The sequence below is a fragment of the Schistocerca cancellata genome, chromosome 4 (assembly GCF_023864275.1).
Source record: "Schistocerca cancellata isolate TAMUIC-IGC-003103 chromosome 4, iqSchCanc2.1, whole genome shotgun sequence".
Classification (NCBI taxonomy): domain Eukaryota; kingdom Metazoa; phylum Arthropoda; class Insecta; order Orthoptera; family Acrididae; genus Schistocerca; species Schistocerca cancellata.
The window spans coordinates 146,323,655-146,337,972 of NC_064629.1; the positions used below are offsets into that span (position 1 = coordinate 146,323,655).

General features: G+C 44.0%; 1 protein-coding gene across 1 annotated transcript in view; it reads left to right on the forward strand.

Annotated features, from left to right (window-relative positions):
- Window positions 1-14,318, forward strand: part of LOC126183935 (serine protease filzig) — a 160,293-nt gene that overhangs the window by 103,229 nt on the left and 42,746 nt on the right. The window contains exon 3 of the mRNA XM_049926282.1: window positions 14,029-14,207. Within this exon, the coding sequence (XP_049782239.1) occupies window positions 14,029-14,207 (179 nt within the window). The remainder of the gene's footprint in view (window positions 1-14,028; window positions 14,208-14,318) is intronic.

Genomic DNA, 14,318 nt, shown 5'->3' on the forward strand with positions numbered 1-14,318 from the left:
CATGCCCGAGGCAGGATTCGAACCTGCGACCGTAGCAGTCCCGCGGTTCCGGACTGCAGCGCCAGAACCGCTAGACCACCGCGGCCGGCACTTCACAGTCACATCACCAACAGTCGCACTGGGCAGTTTTAGAGGGGTTAAAATATCCATAATGAATTTCTTTCTTTAATGAGAAGTTCACGTTCAAAGTCACTTTCCTCGCAGACCTATTCTTTTTTTACTGCTTCTCTACTGACAACACAATACTCCCCGCCTCCTTTTATTCTCGTGGGTCTCTCTCTGTTGGCACCTAGTGGTCCATTCCGCATCACATAGGGATGTCCGGATACTTTTGAGCAGATACAGTAGTATGTTATCAGTAATGAAACAAAACAACCCACTTACGACTCTCCGTGTCTACAGATGTTAGAACGATCTGAATGTGGTGCTATGTACATTATTTGATCAAAAGTATCCGGAAACCACCAAAAACATAAGTTTTATCATATTAGGTGCATTGTGCTGCCATCTACTGCCAGGTACTCCGTATCAGCGACCTCAGGAGTCATTAGACATTGTGAGAGAGCAGACTGGGACGCTCTGCGGAAACCACGGACTTCGAACGTGGTCAGGTGATTGGGTATCACTAGTGTCATACATCTGTACGCGAGATTTCCACACTCCTAAACATCCCTAGGTCCACTGTTTCCGATGTGATAGTGAACTGAAAACGTGAAGGGACACGTGCAGCACAACAGCGTACAGACCGACCTCGTCTGTTGACTGACAGAGACCGCAGACAGTTGAAGAGGGTCCTAATGTGTAATAGGCAGACACCTATCCAGACCATGACACAATAATTCCAAACTGCATCAGGATCCACTGCAAGTACTATGACAGTTAGGCGGGAGGTGAGAAAACGGATTTCGTGGTCGAGTGGCTGCTCATTTTGCCACACATCACGCCGGTAAATGCCAAACACCGCCTCGCTTGGTGTAAGGAGCGTAAACATTGGACGATTGCATAGTGGAAAAACGTTGTATAGAGTGACGAATCACGATGCAAGATGTGGCGATCCGATGACAGGGTGTAGGTATGCCGAATGCCCGCTGAACGTCATCTGCCAGCGTGTGTAGTGTCAACAGTAAAATTCGAAGGCGGTGGTGCTATAGTGTGGTCGTGTTTTTCGTGGAGGGGGCTTGCAGCCCTTGTTGTTTTGCGTGGCACAATCACAGCACAAGACTACATTGATGTTTTAAGCACATTCTTGCTTCCCACTGTTGAAGAGCATTTCGGGGATGGCGATGAACACGATTGAGCACCTGTTCATAATGCACGGCCTGTGGCAGAGTGGTAACACAACAATAACATCCCTGTAATGGACTGGCCTGCATAGAGTCCTGACCTGAATCATATAGAACACCTTTGGGATGTTTTGGAACGCCGACTTGGTGTCAGCCCTCACCGACCGACATCGATACCTCTCGTCAGTGCAGGACTCCGTGAAGAATGGGCTGCCATTCCCCATGAAACCTTACAGCACCTAACTGAACGTAGGCCTGCGAGAATAGACGCTGTCATCAAGGCTAAGGGTGGGCCATCACCACACTGAATTCCAGCATTACCGATGGAGGGCGCTACGAACTTGTAAGCTATTTTCAGCTAGGTGTCCGGATACTTTTGATCACATAGTGTAGCATTTTTGTCCCGAGAGGGAACTTGGCATCGAGAATTAATAATTTATTTACGACTTCTCATTTCCCCTGCGCATTAAGGGAAGTGAAGCTGATATACTCGGACACATTGACGGCAGTGGTGTGTGTTATAACCGAGCGCGATTCCGCTATACCAGGAAAAAGAACTGGGCGGTGACAGCGAAGTACTATCAGCGTTTTCAATTACCTCTCCATGCGAGAGCTAATATTATAGAGCGCTTCAAATGCACTCTACTTTGATCTCCTAGCTCTTACGGGCCTTTATCGACGACAGCGCCATTTGCTTCCATTAAACGAATTACTATCCAGGGACGCCTCCATGTTGGCGAAATTTGATTGCGCTTCCGCCGGAATTAATATGGAGGAAAGAGCTCCTCGGTGTTGTAACTTGATTGCACCTCTTTTATAGCTAATAAAGTTTCCTGAGAGATGCGAGTGGGACAACCAGATTTCTGCACTCTTTGATATGGCCGATTGAGCTTCCGAATTCGTCCCGCCTGATTCATAGGAAGAGTAAATGCTTCATTTTTGCGAGTGAAACTATAAAGGAACGGCAGTATGTATGACGTAATTTCATTTTTTCTTTGCCGGAAAAGGTAAAATTTCCCCCGAGAAGAGAATGCACCTGGCTTCAGTCTTATTTAAGTTTTAAATTGTCGCTTGCAAATTTGTATTTTATAATACAGCGACAGAGTGAGAGACAGTGGTACGATGATCTGTTCCTCCTGTTTAAATTCTAGATATCTCTGAGTGTGTTACAATAATAAAAAGCAATTTTTGGTTTTAAGAACCTCCGTGCTTATTAATAAGCACGAAAGCTAGATGTGAGATTATTTTTCTAATGTTCGCCTACGATATACCAGCAGGCGCGCATGTGTGTTATGATCAGAAAAAGCTGACTGCAAAATGAAAACTCACGCGGCAGAAATTGTTAAAAATATTCATATTTTCCAGGATATTACGCGAACTTTCTCCAATAAAATCAGTCGGATGACGACATAACAGTTCGGAAAATTTATATGGAGCTGATTATTACTTATTACTTACAACACTGTATCTTTCCGTACACATCCGAATTTATCTGATTTTCTTCTCTTGATTTTCACGTGAATTTTGTGATGAAGCAAGTTATAAGTTTCTTGAAAGTATTGGAATTTGAGGTCTTGAAATTTTGTCGCACAAGCTCTCCGTGATGTAAAACGCCTCTCTTGCATTCTCCCAGTGTATTTGTCCTCTGTATTTCCAATTGATGATGACAAACAAATATCTGTAGATCATGGACTCCTGTCAGCATTGATCAGCTTCAGATCCAAATACAAGTGTAAATGATTCAACCCTGAAGATGATCATTGCTGCCCGAAATCGATTATCTACGGATATGTCATTTCAAACTTTGACCGGAATCAAAGACAAAAATAAATACACTTGCTGGAGCGCTATAGTCTTCATGGCAACAACGCCGTAACCGTCCCATTGGATGAACTGTGACGTAATCACAGCGAAGGACACGTGATTCAGTTTTTAACATTTACAGAATTTAAAATATTCTTTAATCCGCAAAAATATTTTCTTTATTTTATGGTCATTTTCGATTGTATCGTCATCATCAAATATGTCTGTCTTGCTAACCTGGGATACAGTATATAAAAACTTGTAGTCAAGATAAGCACTGTCACCAGATGTACACTATAAAAAAACTGCACGGTTAACAAATGCAGATTTTCATTAACTTAGGGTCACCGTCATCATACTGTGCTTGCAGCTCCGGTCCCGGCGGAGGTTCGAGTCCTCCCTCGGGAATGGGTGTGTGTGTTTGTCCTTAGGATAATTTAGGTTAAGTAGTGTGTAAGCTTAGGGACTGATGACCTTAGCAGTTAAGTCCCATAAGATTTCACACTCATTTGAACATTTTTGAACATGCAGCTGCGGCGAAAGCAACTCAGCTTGTAGGTAGTAACACACTATGCTGACGGTGAACGTACACTACAGGTAATTAATGTTTGTTTACCATACACTTCTATTATGCTGAACATCTTTTGAAAATGCCTATCTTGGCTACTAGTTGGGTGGATCACATAAGTAATGAGTAGGTATTGAATAGAATTGGAGAGAAGAGAAATTTGTGGCACAACGTGACTACAAGAAGGGATCGGTTGGTAGGGCATATTCTGAGGCATCAAGGGATCACCATTTAGTATTGGAGGGCAGCGTGGAGAGTAAAAATCGTAGAGGGAGGCCAAGGGATGACTACACTAAACAGATTCAGAAGGATGTAAGTTACAGTAGGTACTGGGAGATGAAGAAACTTGCACAGGGTAGAGTAGCATGGAGAGCTGCATCAAACCAGTCTCTGGACTGAGGACCACAACAACATCTTGGCTACAAATTTTTATGATTTATGTACTAGGGTAGTAAGACAGACGTATCTCTTGATGAGACTATAGATCGAAACCGGTTATATAATAAAGAAAAAAATTGCATTCAGAGACTGTTTTAAATTCTACAAACCTCCCATTGAAATTTTTTGATGTGTTTCTGTGGCGCTCTTATTCTTACATGTGACGAATACCAGAGTTGTTCCTTGAACTTTCTCTGTCTTCCTTCAATCGAAATGTGTAAGGGTGCCAGATGTCAAACACTCAGCAACTCGTAGATCAACGGTTTCTTTAGCAGCTTCTTGGGGGATGAATTACACTTCTTTGGGATTCTTTCCAGAGGTCTCTGTCCCGTAGCTTCCTTCTCCAGTGCTACGTTTATGTCATCGTTCCACCTTAAATCATTACGGACAGATACTCAAGATTCCAGAATGTAGCCTTCATTTTACGGCAAATATTGTGCTGGTTTGGAACTTCCTAACAAATTAAAAAAGTTTGCCAGACCGAAACTCGAATCAGGCACTTGCTTTTTGTGGACACATACACACCAACTGAACTATTCAGGTACAAATCACAACACACTTTCACAGCTTCTATTCTGCCAATAGTTATACTACTTTCCAGACTTTACAGAAGCTCTCTTGCATACCTTGCACAGCACTCCTGGATGACAGAACGTTGCAGAAAGATGGCTTAGTTTCAGCCTGTCGGTTGTTTCCAGAAATAATCTCTCACTCGCCAGCGGAGTGTGCTCTGTTTTGAAATTTCTTGACAGATGAACAGTAAAAGACAAGGCACCAGATTCGAGTCCCAGCCCGATGCATAATTTTTCTCTATCAGGAAGTTTCAAACGAGCATACACTCCGCTGCCGAGTGAAAGACACTTTGTTAAAAGAACTCAAGCTTTCGCTAAGCCATCTCTCCGCAACACCTTTTCTTGCAGGAGTGGTAGTCCAGCAAGATATGCAGGAAAACTTCTGTGAAGTAGGAAAGAGGGATTCGCAGAAATAAAGCTGTGATGGCGGGCCCTGAGCTGTATGTGGATAGCTCACTCGGTAAGATTGTTGCACGTGAAACGCTAGCTCCAGATTTCGAATTCCGGTCCGACAGACGGATTCAATAAATCAGGATATTTCATACACTCTAGATGCTACACAATATTTGCACGAAGCTTAACATATGCAAGTCTAACTGCATTTAACAAAAGACGACGATGTCTCATCACCAAGAATGGCATATTGGGTTGTGTTTCCTAGATAATTTCAGTAAAATCACAGACCCATTCTAATATTCAGTATGCACTTACTTACGAGGGAAACTCCCCATCGCACGCCCCTCAGATTTAGAGGTAAGATGGCCCAGTGGACACCCTGTCAAAAACTGAACACAGATCAAGCATCAAAACAGGAGGAAGGTATACTGAACGGTGAAAAACAAAAGCAAAATAGAAACAGTTAACGGCCCAAGTAAAAGAAGTGCAATAACGAGCAGCATTAATTAGCAACAGTTTCGTTGGCAAGTGTTGGGCTGCCAAGCGCGCTAGCCGTGTTCGAAACTCGCTCGTGCCGCTTATTTATTTATTTCTTTTGTCACAACATTATGAACTGTCCGTCCGGTCACTGAAATGTTTGTTATCTTTCTGTAGCTTTGGCCGTTGTCATACTACACATTGGTTATAGAATAAGAGTCATGTGGTAAAAATACGTTACCGTAGCAAGTAAGTGAGATGAATAGTGAGAGCAAGCGAGATACCACATAGACGTCTCACAGAAATGAAAACAACAAATAAATGGGTGTGAACTATGTTAGAACAAAAGAAGACTTCCAAAACGGAACGCAACTTCAAAAACGCTAAAAACATATGTTTCGACAGAGCACAGAGAAACTGTGTGTTTGCGAAAGTGTTGCGTTCGTTTGTTGCAGCTTATGTGACAAACTATTATGTTTTCATCATTTACTTGGGAGTGATCACATTCACATTCATACGTACACCTATATCGGGCAGGACGCATGTTTCAGTCACTTGTCAGACGTACAAATTAGGTGCGTCGATAAGAGATTCCTATCATATGACACACGTGCTGTCACTAATGCTGTGGCTGACACGCCAGACGTGGTTTCCGGTGGAGGATTCGGTTGACTTCTAGCCTTGTCATCAACCGTTTGCGGTTCCCATTCGAAAGCCACTACCTTTAGACTGCTAACACAGCAATTAGCAGTTGTGCAGAATCAACTGCCATTATAGGTCCCTACCACCTCGCTGTTGCAAACATACGTTACACCAACGGACACAAATTTGAATAACGCGAACAGAAAGAAATTTCAAAACAGAGCACATTCCGCTGGCGAGTGAGAGATTATTTCTGGAAACAACCGACAGGTTTGTACACGGTTCACGCATATGGCAGGCCAACACCGTAACCACTCCACCACGATGCCATGTCTCTCCCCTCTTCCTCTATACTGCACTTCTTGTTCTTGGATCGTTCACTGTTTCTTTGTTTTCACAGTCCAGTAAACCTTCTTCCTGTTTCCATTCTTGATCTGTGTTCAGCTTTTGACGGGCTGCCCACTGGGCCCTCTTACCATTAAATCTGAGGGGGCTGCGATGGGCAGTTTCCCTTCTTAGTTCACCACGCTGTGGAAACATAGCGAAGGCTTAGAGACATCAATGAAACTCAGTGTCAGCGTAGTCTGTCTGAGAAGCTTGTAGTGGTGTTTCAGAGTAGGTTGTGCTGAGAAATAATTTTTAACGAAAAAAAATTGATACGATGCGCTGTTCTCGAGTTTACTAGCAATATCCAGATACAATTAGTGTCAGTTGTTTTCACAGCGTAGAGAAGAGCGCACGGGACTGCTCAGCCTTTGGCTCGGATTCGATTCTTACCACCGCACTATGTACAATTTTTGTATCGCTCTCTTGTTCAGTGTTAGGAATCCAAATGAAGAACACGTATGGTGACACCGTCTCTGATGGTCCGCTTGAATCTGCACACAACGGGCTGACTGACTAACTTCTGCATCTACATCCACATCTACATGAATACTCTGCAATTCACATTTAAGTGCTTGGCAGAGGGTTCATCGAACCACAATCATACTATCTCTCCACCATTCCACTCCCGAACAGCGCGCGGGAAAAACGAACACCTAACACTTTCTGTTCGAGCTCTGATTTCTCTTATTTTATTTTGATGATCATCCTACCTATGTAGGTTGGGCTCAACAAAATATTTTCGCATTCGGAAGAGAAAATTTGTGACTGAAATTTCGTAAATAGATCTCGCCGCGACGGAAAACGTCTTTGCTGTAATGACTTCCATCCCAACTCGCGCATCATATCTGCCACACTCTCTCCGCTATTACGTGATAATACAAAACGAGATACCCTTTTTTGCACCCTTTCGATGTCCTCCGTCAATCCCACCTGGTAAGAATCCCACACCGCGCAGCAATATTCTAACAGAGGACGAACGAGTGTAGTGTAAGCTGTCTCTTTAGTGGACTTGTTGCATCTTCTAAGTGTCCTGCCAATGGAACGCAACCTTTGGCTCGCCTTCCCCACAATATTATCTATGTGGTCTTTCCAACTGAAGTTGTTCGTAATTTTAACACCGAGGTACTTAGTTGAATTGACAGCCTTGAGAATTGTACTATTTATCAAGTAATCGAATTCCAACGGATTTCTTTCCGAACTCATGTGGATCACCTCACAATTTTCGTTATTTAGCGTCAACTGCCACCTGCCACACCAAAAAATTGTTCAAATGGCTCTGAGCACTATGGGACTCAACTGCTGAGGCCATTAGTCCCCTAGAACTTAGAACTAGTTAAACCTAACTAACCTAAGGACATCACAAACATCCATGCCCGAGGCAGGATTCGAACCTGCGACCGTAGCGGTCTTGCGGTTCCAGACTGCAGCGCCTTTAACCGCACGGCCACTTCGGCCGGCTGCCACACCATACAGCAATCTTTTCTAAATCGCTTTGCAACTGATACTGGTCTTCGGATGACCTTACTAGACGGTAAATTACAGCATCATCTGCGAACAACCTAAGAGAACTGCTCAGATTGTCACCCAGGTCATTTATATAGATCAGGAACAGCAGAGGTCCCAGGACGCTTCCCTGGGGAACACCTGATATCACTTCAGTTTTACTCGATGATTTGCCGTCTATTACTACGAACGGCGACCTTCCTGACGAATCCAGTCGCACAACTGAGACGATACCCCATAGGTCCGCAGCTTGATTAGAAGTCGCTTGTGAGGAACGGTGTCAAAAGCTTTCCGGAAATCTAGAAATACGGAATCAACTTGAGATCCCCTGTCGATATCGGCCATTACTTCGTGCGAATAAAGAGCTACCTGCGTTGCACAAGAACGATGTTTTCTGAAACCATGCTGATTACGTGGCAATAGATCGTTCCCTTCGAGGTGATTCATAATGTTTGAATACAGTATATGCTCCAAGACCCTACTGCAAACCGACGTTAATGATATAGGTCTGTAGTTAGATGGATTACTCCTACTACCCTTCTTAAACACTGGTGCGACCTGCGCAATTTTCCAAACTGTAGGTACAGATCTATCGGTGAGCGAGCGGTTGTATATGATTGCTAAGTAGGGAGCTATTGTATCAGCGTAATCTGAAAGGAACCTAATCGGTATACAATCTGGACCTGAAGACTTGCCAGTATCAAGTGATTTGAGTTGCTTCGCAACCCCTAGGATATCTACTTCTAAGAAACTCATGCTAGCAGCTGTTCGTGTTTCAAATTCTGGAATATTCCATTCGTCTTCGTCTTCTGTACTAATTAACTCGGAAACGGCGTAATGTATCGAATTCGTTCTGAGTAATTATTTCTCAGCACAAGCTACCCTGCAATACCCTTACAAGCTTTCCAGACTGTTTCTGACTATCCTCTATAAAATCCTCAGGACAGAGGAAGTTGAATTTCATAAGCTTGACGGACGAAATTTTAGCAACCCTCTTAAAAGATCACACTGGTCGCTTTGGAGCGATGCAGATGTTGTAGAATTGGTACCAGGTAGTCATGAGACCCTTCAGAGCTGCCGTAATTATAACAGTGCAGTTTTGTATATGTACTAGTTGGTTGCATGGAATTAGAGGAGAAATACTGGTCGCAGAAAGGAGCCATCGCGTTTGCACGTGCCCATGATCACACAGTGAATGAGTATGATCCAGCTGTTCATCAACGCGGACAGTCCAAGGTGTCTACAAGGAATGGTTTACCACTCGCAGTCGTGTGCCACTGCGAAGAACAGTTGTTGTAGGAAGATCCCAAACAAGAGTGACTGAATGCGAGTGCCACGCCTTGGCAGTGACAAATCCCGAAAGAAACTGCTATTATCAGTGAATACACGTCCATCTAACTAGTTTCCGAACGAACATTGCTAAGAGAATTGCAAATGGTTCAAATGGCTCTGAGCACTATGGGACTTAACTGCTGAGGTCATGAGTCCCCTAGAACTTAGAACTACTTAAACCTAACTAACCTAAGGACATCACACACATCCATGCCCGAGGCAGGATTCGAACCTGCGACCGTAGCAGTCCCGCGGTTCCGGACTGCAGCGCCTAGAACCGCACGGCCACCGCGGCCGGCCCAGAATTGCATGTAGTAGACTTTGGTGTCGGTTGCCTTGCAAAACGCCTATACACGCAGTGGTACATAGAATGGAAGTCTTCAGTTGGTCAAACACATACACTGAAAGTGGTTGACAGTAAGCATGTAGTGTTGCTCGACGAGTCGCAATTTGCCCTCTTTTCAAATGAAGCAAGGCATCTAGTGCGCCGACAGATCAAAGAGGCATTTAAACCGCCGTGTGTGTGGGGGGTTTGTTTCATGTCGGGGGTGGCTTTATATGTTGGGAACAGTTTTCGTATCATGATGTGGGCACACTTATTCACGTTACTGTGAACGTGAACCAGGTTATTCATTTCAACATTCTTGATGATACGTGTCGGCTTTTCTTTTACATCTTCATGATGAGTATGCTGAAGAATCTCTCGTCCTTCAAAAATGGTTCAAATGGCTCTGAGCACTATGGGACTTAACTGCTGAGGTCATGAGTCCCCTAGAACTTAGAACTACTTAAACATAACTAACCTAAGGACATCACACACATCCATGCCCGAGGCTGGATTCGAACCTGCGACCGTAGCGCTCGCGCGGCTCCAGGCTGTAGCGCCTAGAACCGCTCGGCCACTCGGGCCGGCTCTCGTCCTTCAGGTTGTCAACAACCATAATCTCGTGTGTGCAAGCATACGTCCCTGGTTTGACGAACACTCAGGGGCCTTATCGTACCCTGACTGGCCCGCTAAACCAACTGAGTCAGTCCCATACAAATTGTCTTGCACTGCATGGTACAGTGGGTGAAACGTAGCTGTCAAAATCCATGAGGTATGGTAGCTCCACAGGATCAAAAGTGATGTTGTGTGGAGTGGTTGACTGGGATACTCCGAGGGACAAGTTCAGTCACCTAGCTGGATAGATTTTTCCTCCTACGCGCGCAGCAGCACCTTTCCGTCTGGAAGAGTATCTGTTGAGTCCAGGTGGCGGTAATGTATCTGCGTGTGTGTGTGTGTGTGTGTGTGTGTGTGTGTGTGTGCGTGCGTGTGTGTACAGTGTGCTGTCTCTATTTTTTGTTGTGTGATAAACGAAATGAGAGAGCATGAAACTAAGAGCTTGCACATAATGGTCAATGAGTGGCTTCAGCTGCATATCGCATTCCTGAAGAAACTTGCGGACTCTTCTTCGCCGTATTGAGGCCATTATCAAGGCCAGAGACGGTGTTACACAGTGTTAACGTCATGTCACGTGGGGCTGATTTACATCGACATAAATACCCTGCAAGCTACAATACGGTGCGTGTCGAAGGGTACCTAGTAACACTGTTAGTTATAGCCTTTCCTGTTCCACACGCAAATGGATAGAGGAAAAACCAGCTATCTACATTCTTCCGTATGAGCCCGGTTTCTCGCATCTTGTATTCGCGGTCCTTATATAAGATGCATGTTGGTGGCAGTAAAATCATTCTGCATTTTTTCTAAACTTTGTCAATAGTGTTTTAGTGTTTCGTGGAAAGATCGTTTTCTTCTCTCGAGGGATTCCTGACGAAGTCCACGGAACGTTTCCGTAACAGCCGCATGTTGGTACACGCCTCGGAAGTGCTTCAACGTCTTCTTTTAAGACGACGTGGTGAGAATCCCAACCACCGGAGCAGTACTCAAGAATGGGTCGCAAAAAACCTTCTGGAAGTTGTCTCCTTTATAGATGTCCTACACTTTCCCAGGATTCTCCCATTAAACCGAAGCGGACCATACGCCTTCCCTATAAACGGCTTTACGTGCTCGTTCTATTTTGCACTTTGCTACGTTAAGCCGACATGTTTAATCGACGTGATTCTGTCAAGCAGCGCAACACTGATATTGTGTTCGAACACGACGGGATTGTGTTTCTTACTCATTTTCATTAAGATACATTTTCTCACATTTACAGCAATCTGCCATTCATCACACCAAACTAAAGTTGTATCCGAGTTATCCGGTATCATCCGACAGTCAATCAAAGGCGACACTTCCCCTCGTTACAGCGCCATCTGACTGCTACTCCCGCTATCTGTCAGATTGTTTATGTATTAGAGAACAATACTGGGTTCCACTACCTTTTCCTGGGGGCACTCCTAACACTACCTCTGACTCACGAAAGCACTCACCGTCCAGGACAACTTGCTCAGTTTCATTACTTGAGAAATCATACGATCGGTTCTTGTGGAGTACATAGCGATTTATTAGAGTATCCAAAAAATCACCTTTATTAAGTTTTAAAATAAATAACTAGCAGTCAAATGAAAACAAGACAGATCTAAATTAAGTAAGTAAACTATTTATTGTTTCAAAAGCAATCACCGTAACTGTTAATACATTTATCCCACTTTGAGACAAGATGGTCAGTCTTCACGGAAAAATGTTTACGGTTGCCTACGGAACCACGATTGTATACAGGCGTGCACCTCTTCGTCGGAAACAAACTGTCAGCCACTAATGTGTCTCCTCAGGGCTCCAAACACATGGAAATCGAATAGGGAGAGATCGGGACTTTATAGAGGATGTGTAAGGCCTTCCCAGCGAAACTGCTGCATCGTAGTCGAAACAACAGGCCAACAAAACTCCCACCCACATGTTGCCCAATTTGTTTCGATTACGCTGCATTATTTTCACTGGGAATCCCTTACACATCCTCCATACAGTAACGATCTCTTTCCATAAGATTTCCATATTTTTGGAGCCCTGAAGAAAGACGTTCGTGGCCATCAATTTGCTTCAGAATAAGAGGTGCATGCCTGAGTACAATCAGAGTTCTGTAGTCTGTCCATCTTCATCCTCTTGTTGCCCAAAGTTGGCTTCTTAATGTTTGGAGTAAATCAGTAACTTGGGCGGCCGATCACATTTCCACAACTCTTGCCACGCTGAGATAGTGACACACTGCAGCGAGTGACAGGGACAGTCGAATTTAAATAAACAGTTCTGTTAACAATAAAAATACTTATCTTTCTTGTTGCTTTTCTTTGTTGTATATTGATGGCTCGTTGTCCATTTCCTTTCTGTGTGTTATCTTTCTATGACCGTCTAGAGTGTGGCCGGGTTGTTGTTTCAATAATAATATGAATTCTGGTAGACTTTCTGCAGAGTTACATGTATACATTTTGAGTCATTTCACTTCAGAATGCAAGTCAATAAAACACACATATCTCGTCCCAATCCTCGCGCTTCAAACTCGTGCAACCAGCTGCCCAAAAGAACAAAGATTTACCTCTAACGACAAAGAAATTACTATCATATATCAATCTATTTGTGCAGGACAATCCTTGGAACATATATTTCATAAATAAAATACAAGTAATTGTCTATCTTTTTTGACAAATCCAAAATCATCGTTGTAATTACGTTAAGTATTTATAAACGTTGACACTTAAACATTTTCGCATGGTTATGTAGAAGTGGATTTTTGGTTTTTATATCTTCGGTGCGGTATCGTTCACTTTATATGATCTAAGATCGGTTGAAAATTTATCTCACCATTATCAGTTTTATTGCAGTAGGCAACTGCAAACACTTTTCCATGAAGGCTCTGACAGTCCTGTCTTATAGTTGGATAAATATATTAACAGCTACAGCGATTATTTTTGAAATAATAAACAGTTTACTTACTTGTTCTCCATCTGTTTCATTTTCATTTGACTGCCCCTTATACATAATAATTTTAGGGTTACATTATTAATTTTTCGGATGAAGAGTTTATCAGAAATCTGTCACAGTTGCAGTACATATACTTCGGCGTCTAGTTTAGAATCGACTTATTTATTCTCAAGCTAGACTTACTGAGACCGCATTGAATGTGCCTGATCTTAATGACAACCATCTAAAATTAGGAATACATGCATCACACAGTGACGGTAGATGAATGTGACAATACACATATGCTCGCCATATAAGTCAGCATCATGTTGATGTTTAGATTGAGACTGAACCGTTCTGTTCGGAAAAAAAATGGTTCAAATGGCTCTGAGCACTATGGGACTTAACATCTCAGGTCATCAGTTCCCTAGAACTTAGAACTACTTAAACCTAACTAACCTAAGGACATCACACCCATCCATGCCCGAAGCAGGATTCGAACCTGTGACCGTAGCAGTCGCGCGGTTCCCGACTGAAGCGCCTAGAACCGCATGGCCACTGCGGCCGGCTTCTGTTCGAAACTAATCGCCAAAAATGTATGTGCTACAACTGTAAAAGATTTGTAATAAACTCTTCGCGAAATAAAAAGGGCTGCTGGTTCCACAGCAACAAAACGTTGAAGTTACATAGTTTGTCAAATTCCTGATTGATCTCGAAATAGTGAAGTATATGTGTTTAATCGTGTCGGTGCAGGTCGCAAGCTGTTCGGCGGGTACCGGATCGTGCCGAAGGCGTGCCACTCGCCGGAGATGGAGCCCACGGAGCGCGGGGTATGCATGTTCAACCTGGAGTGCACACAGCGCATGGGCACGGTGGTGGGCAGCTGCGTCGACGGCTTCCTGTTCGGTACGTGCTGCCGCCTGCCGCCCGACGCCGACGAGCTGGCCCTGCCCGCCGACATCCCCGCGGAGGACGTGCTCAACGCGGCCGACGCGCCGCCGCCACCGTCGCCGGCAGCGCCCCCGCCACCCCCGCCGCCCCCG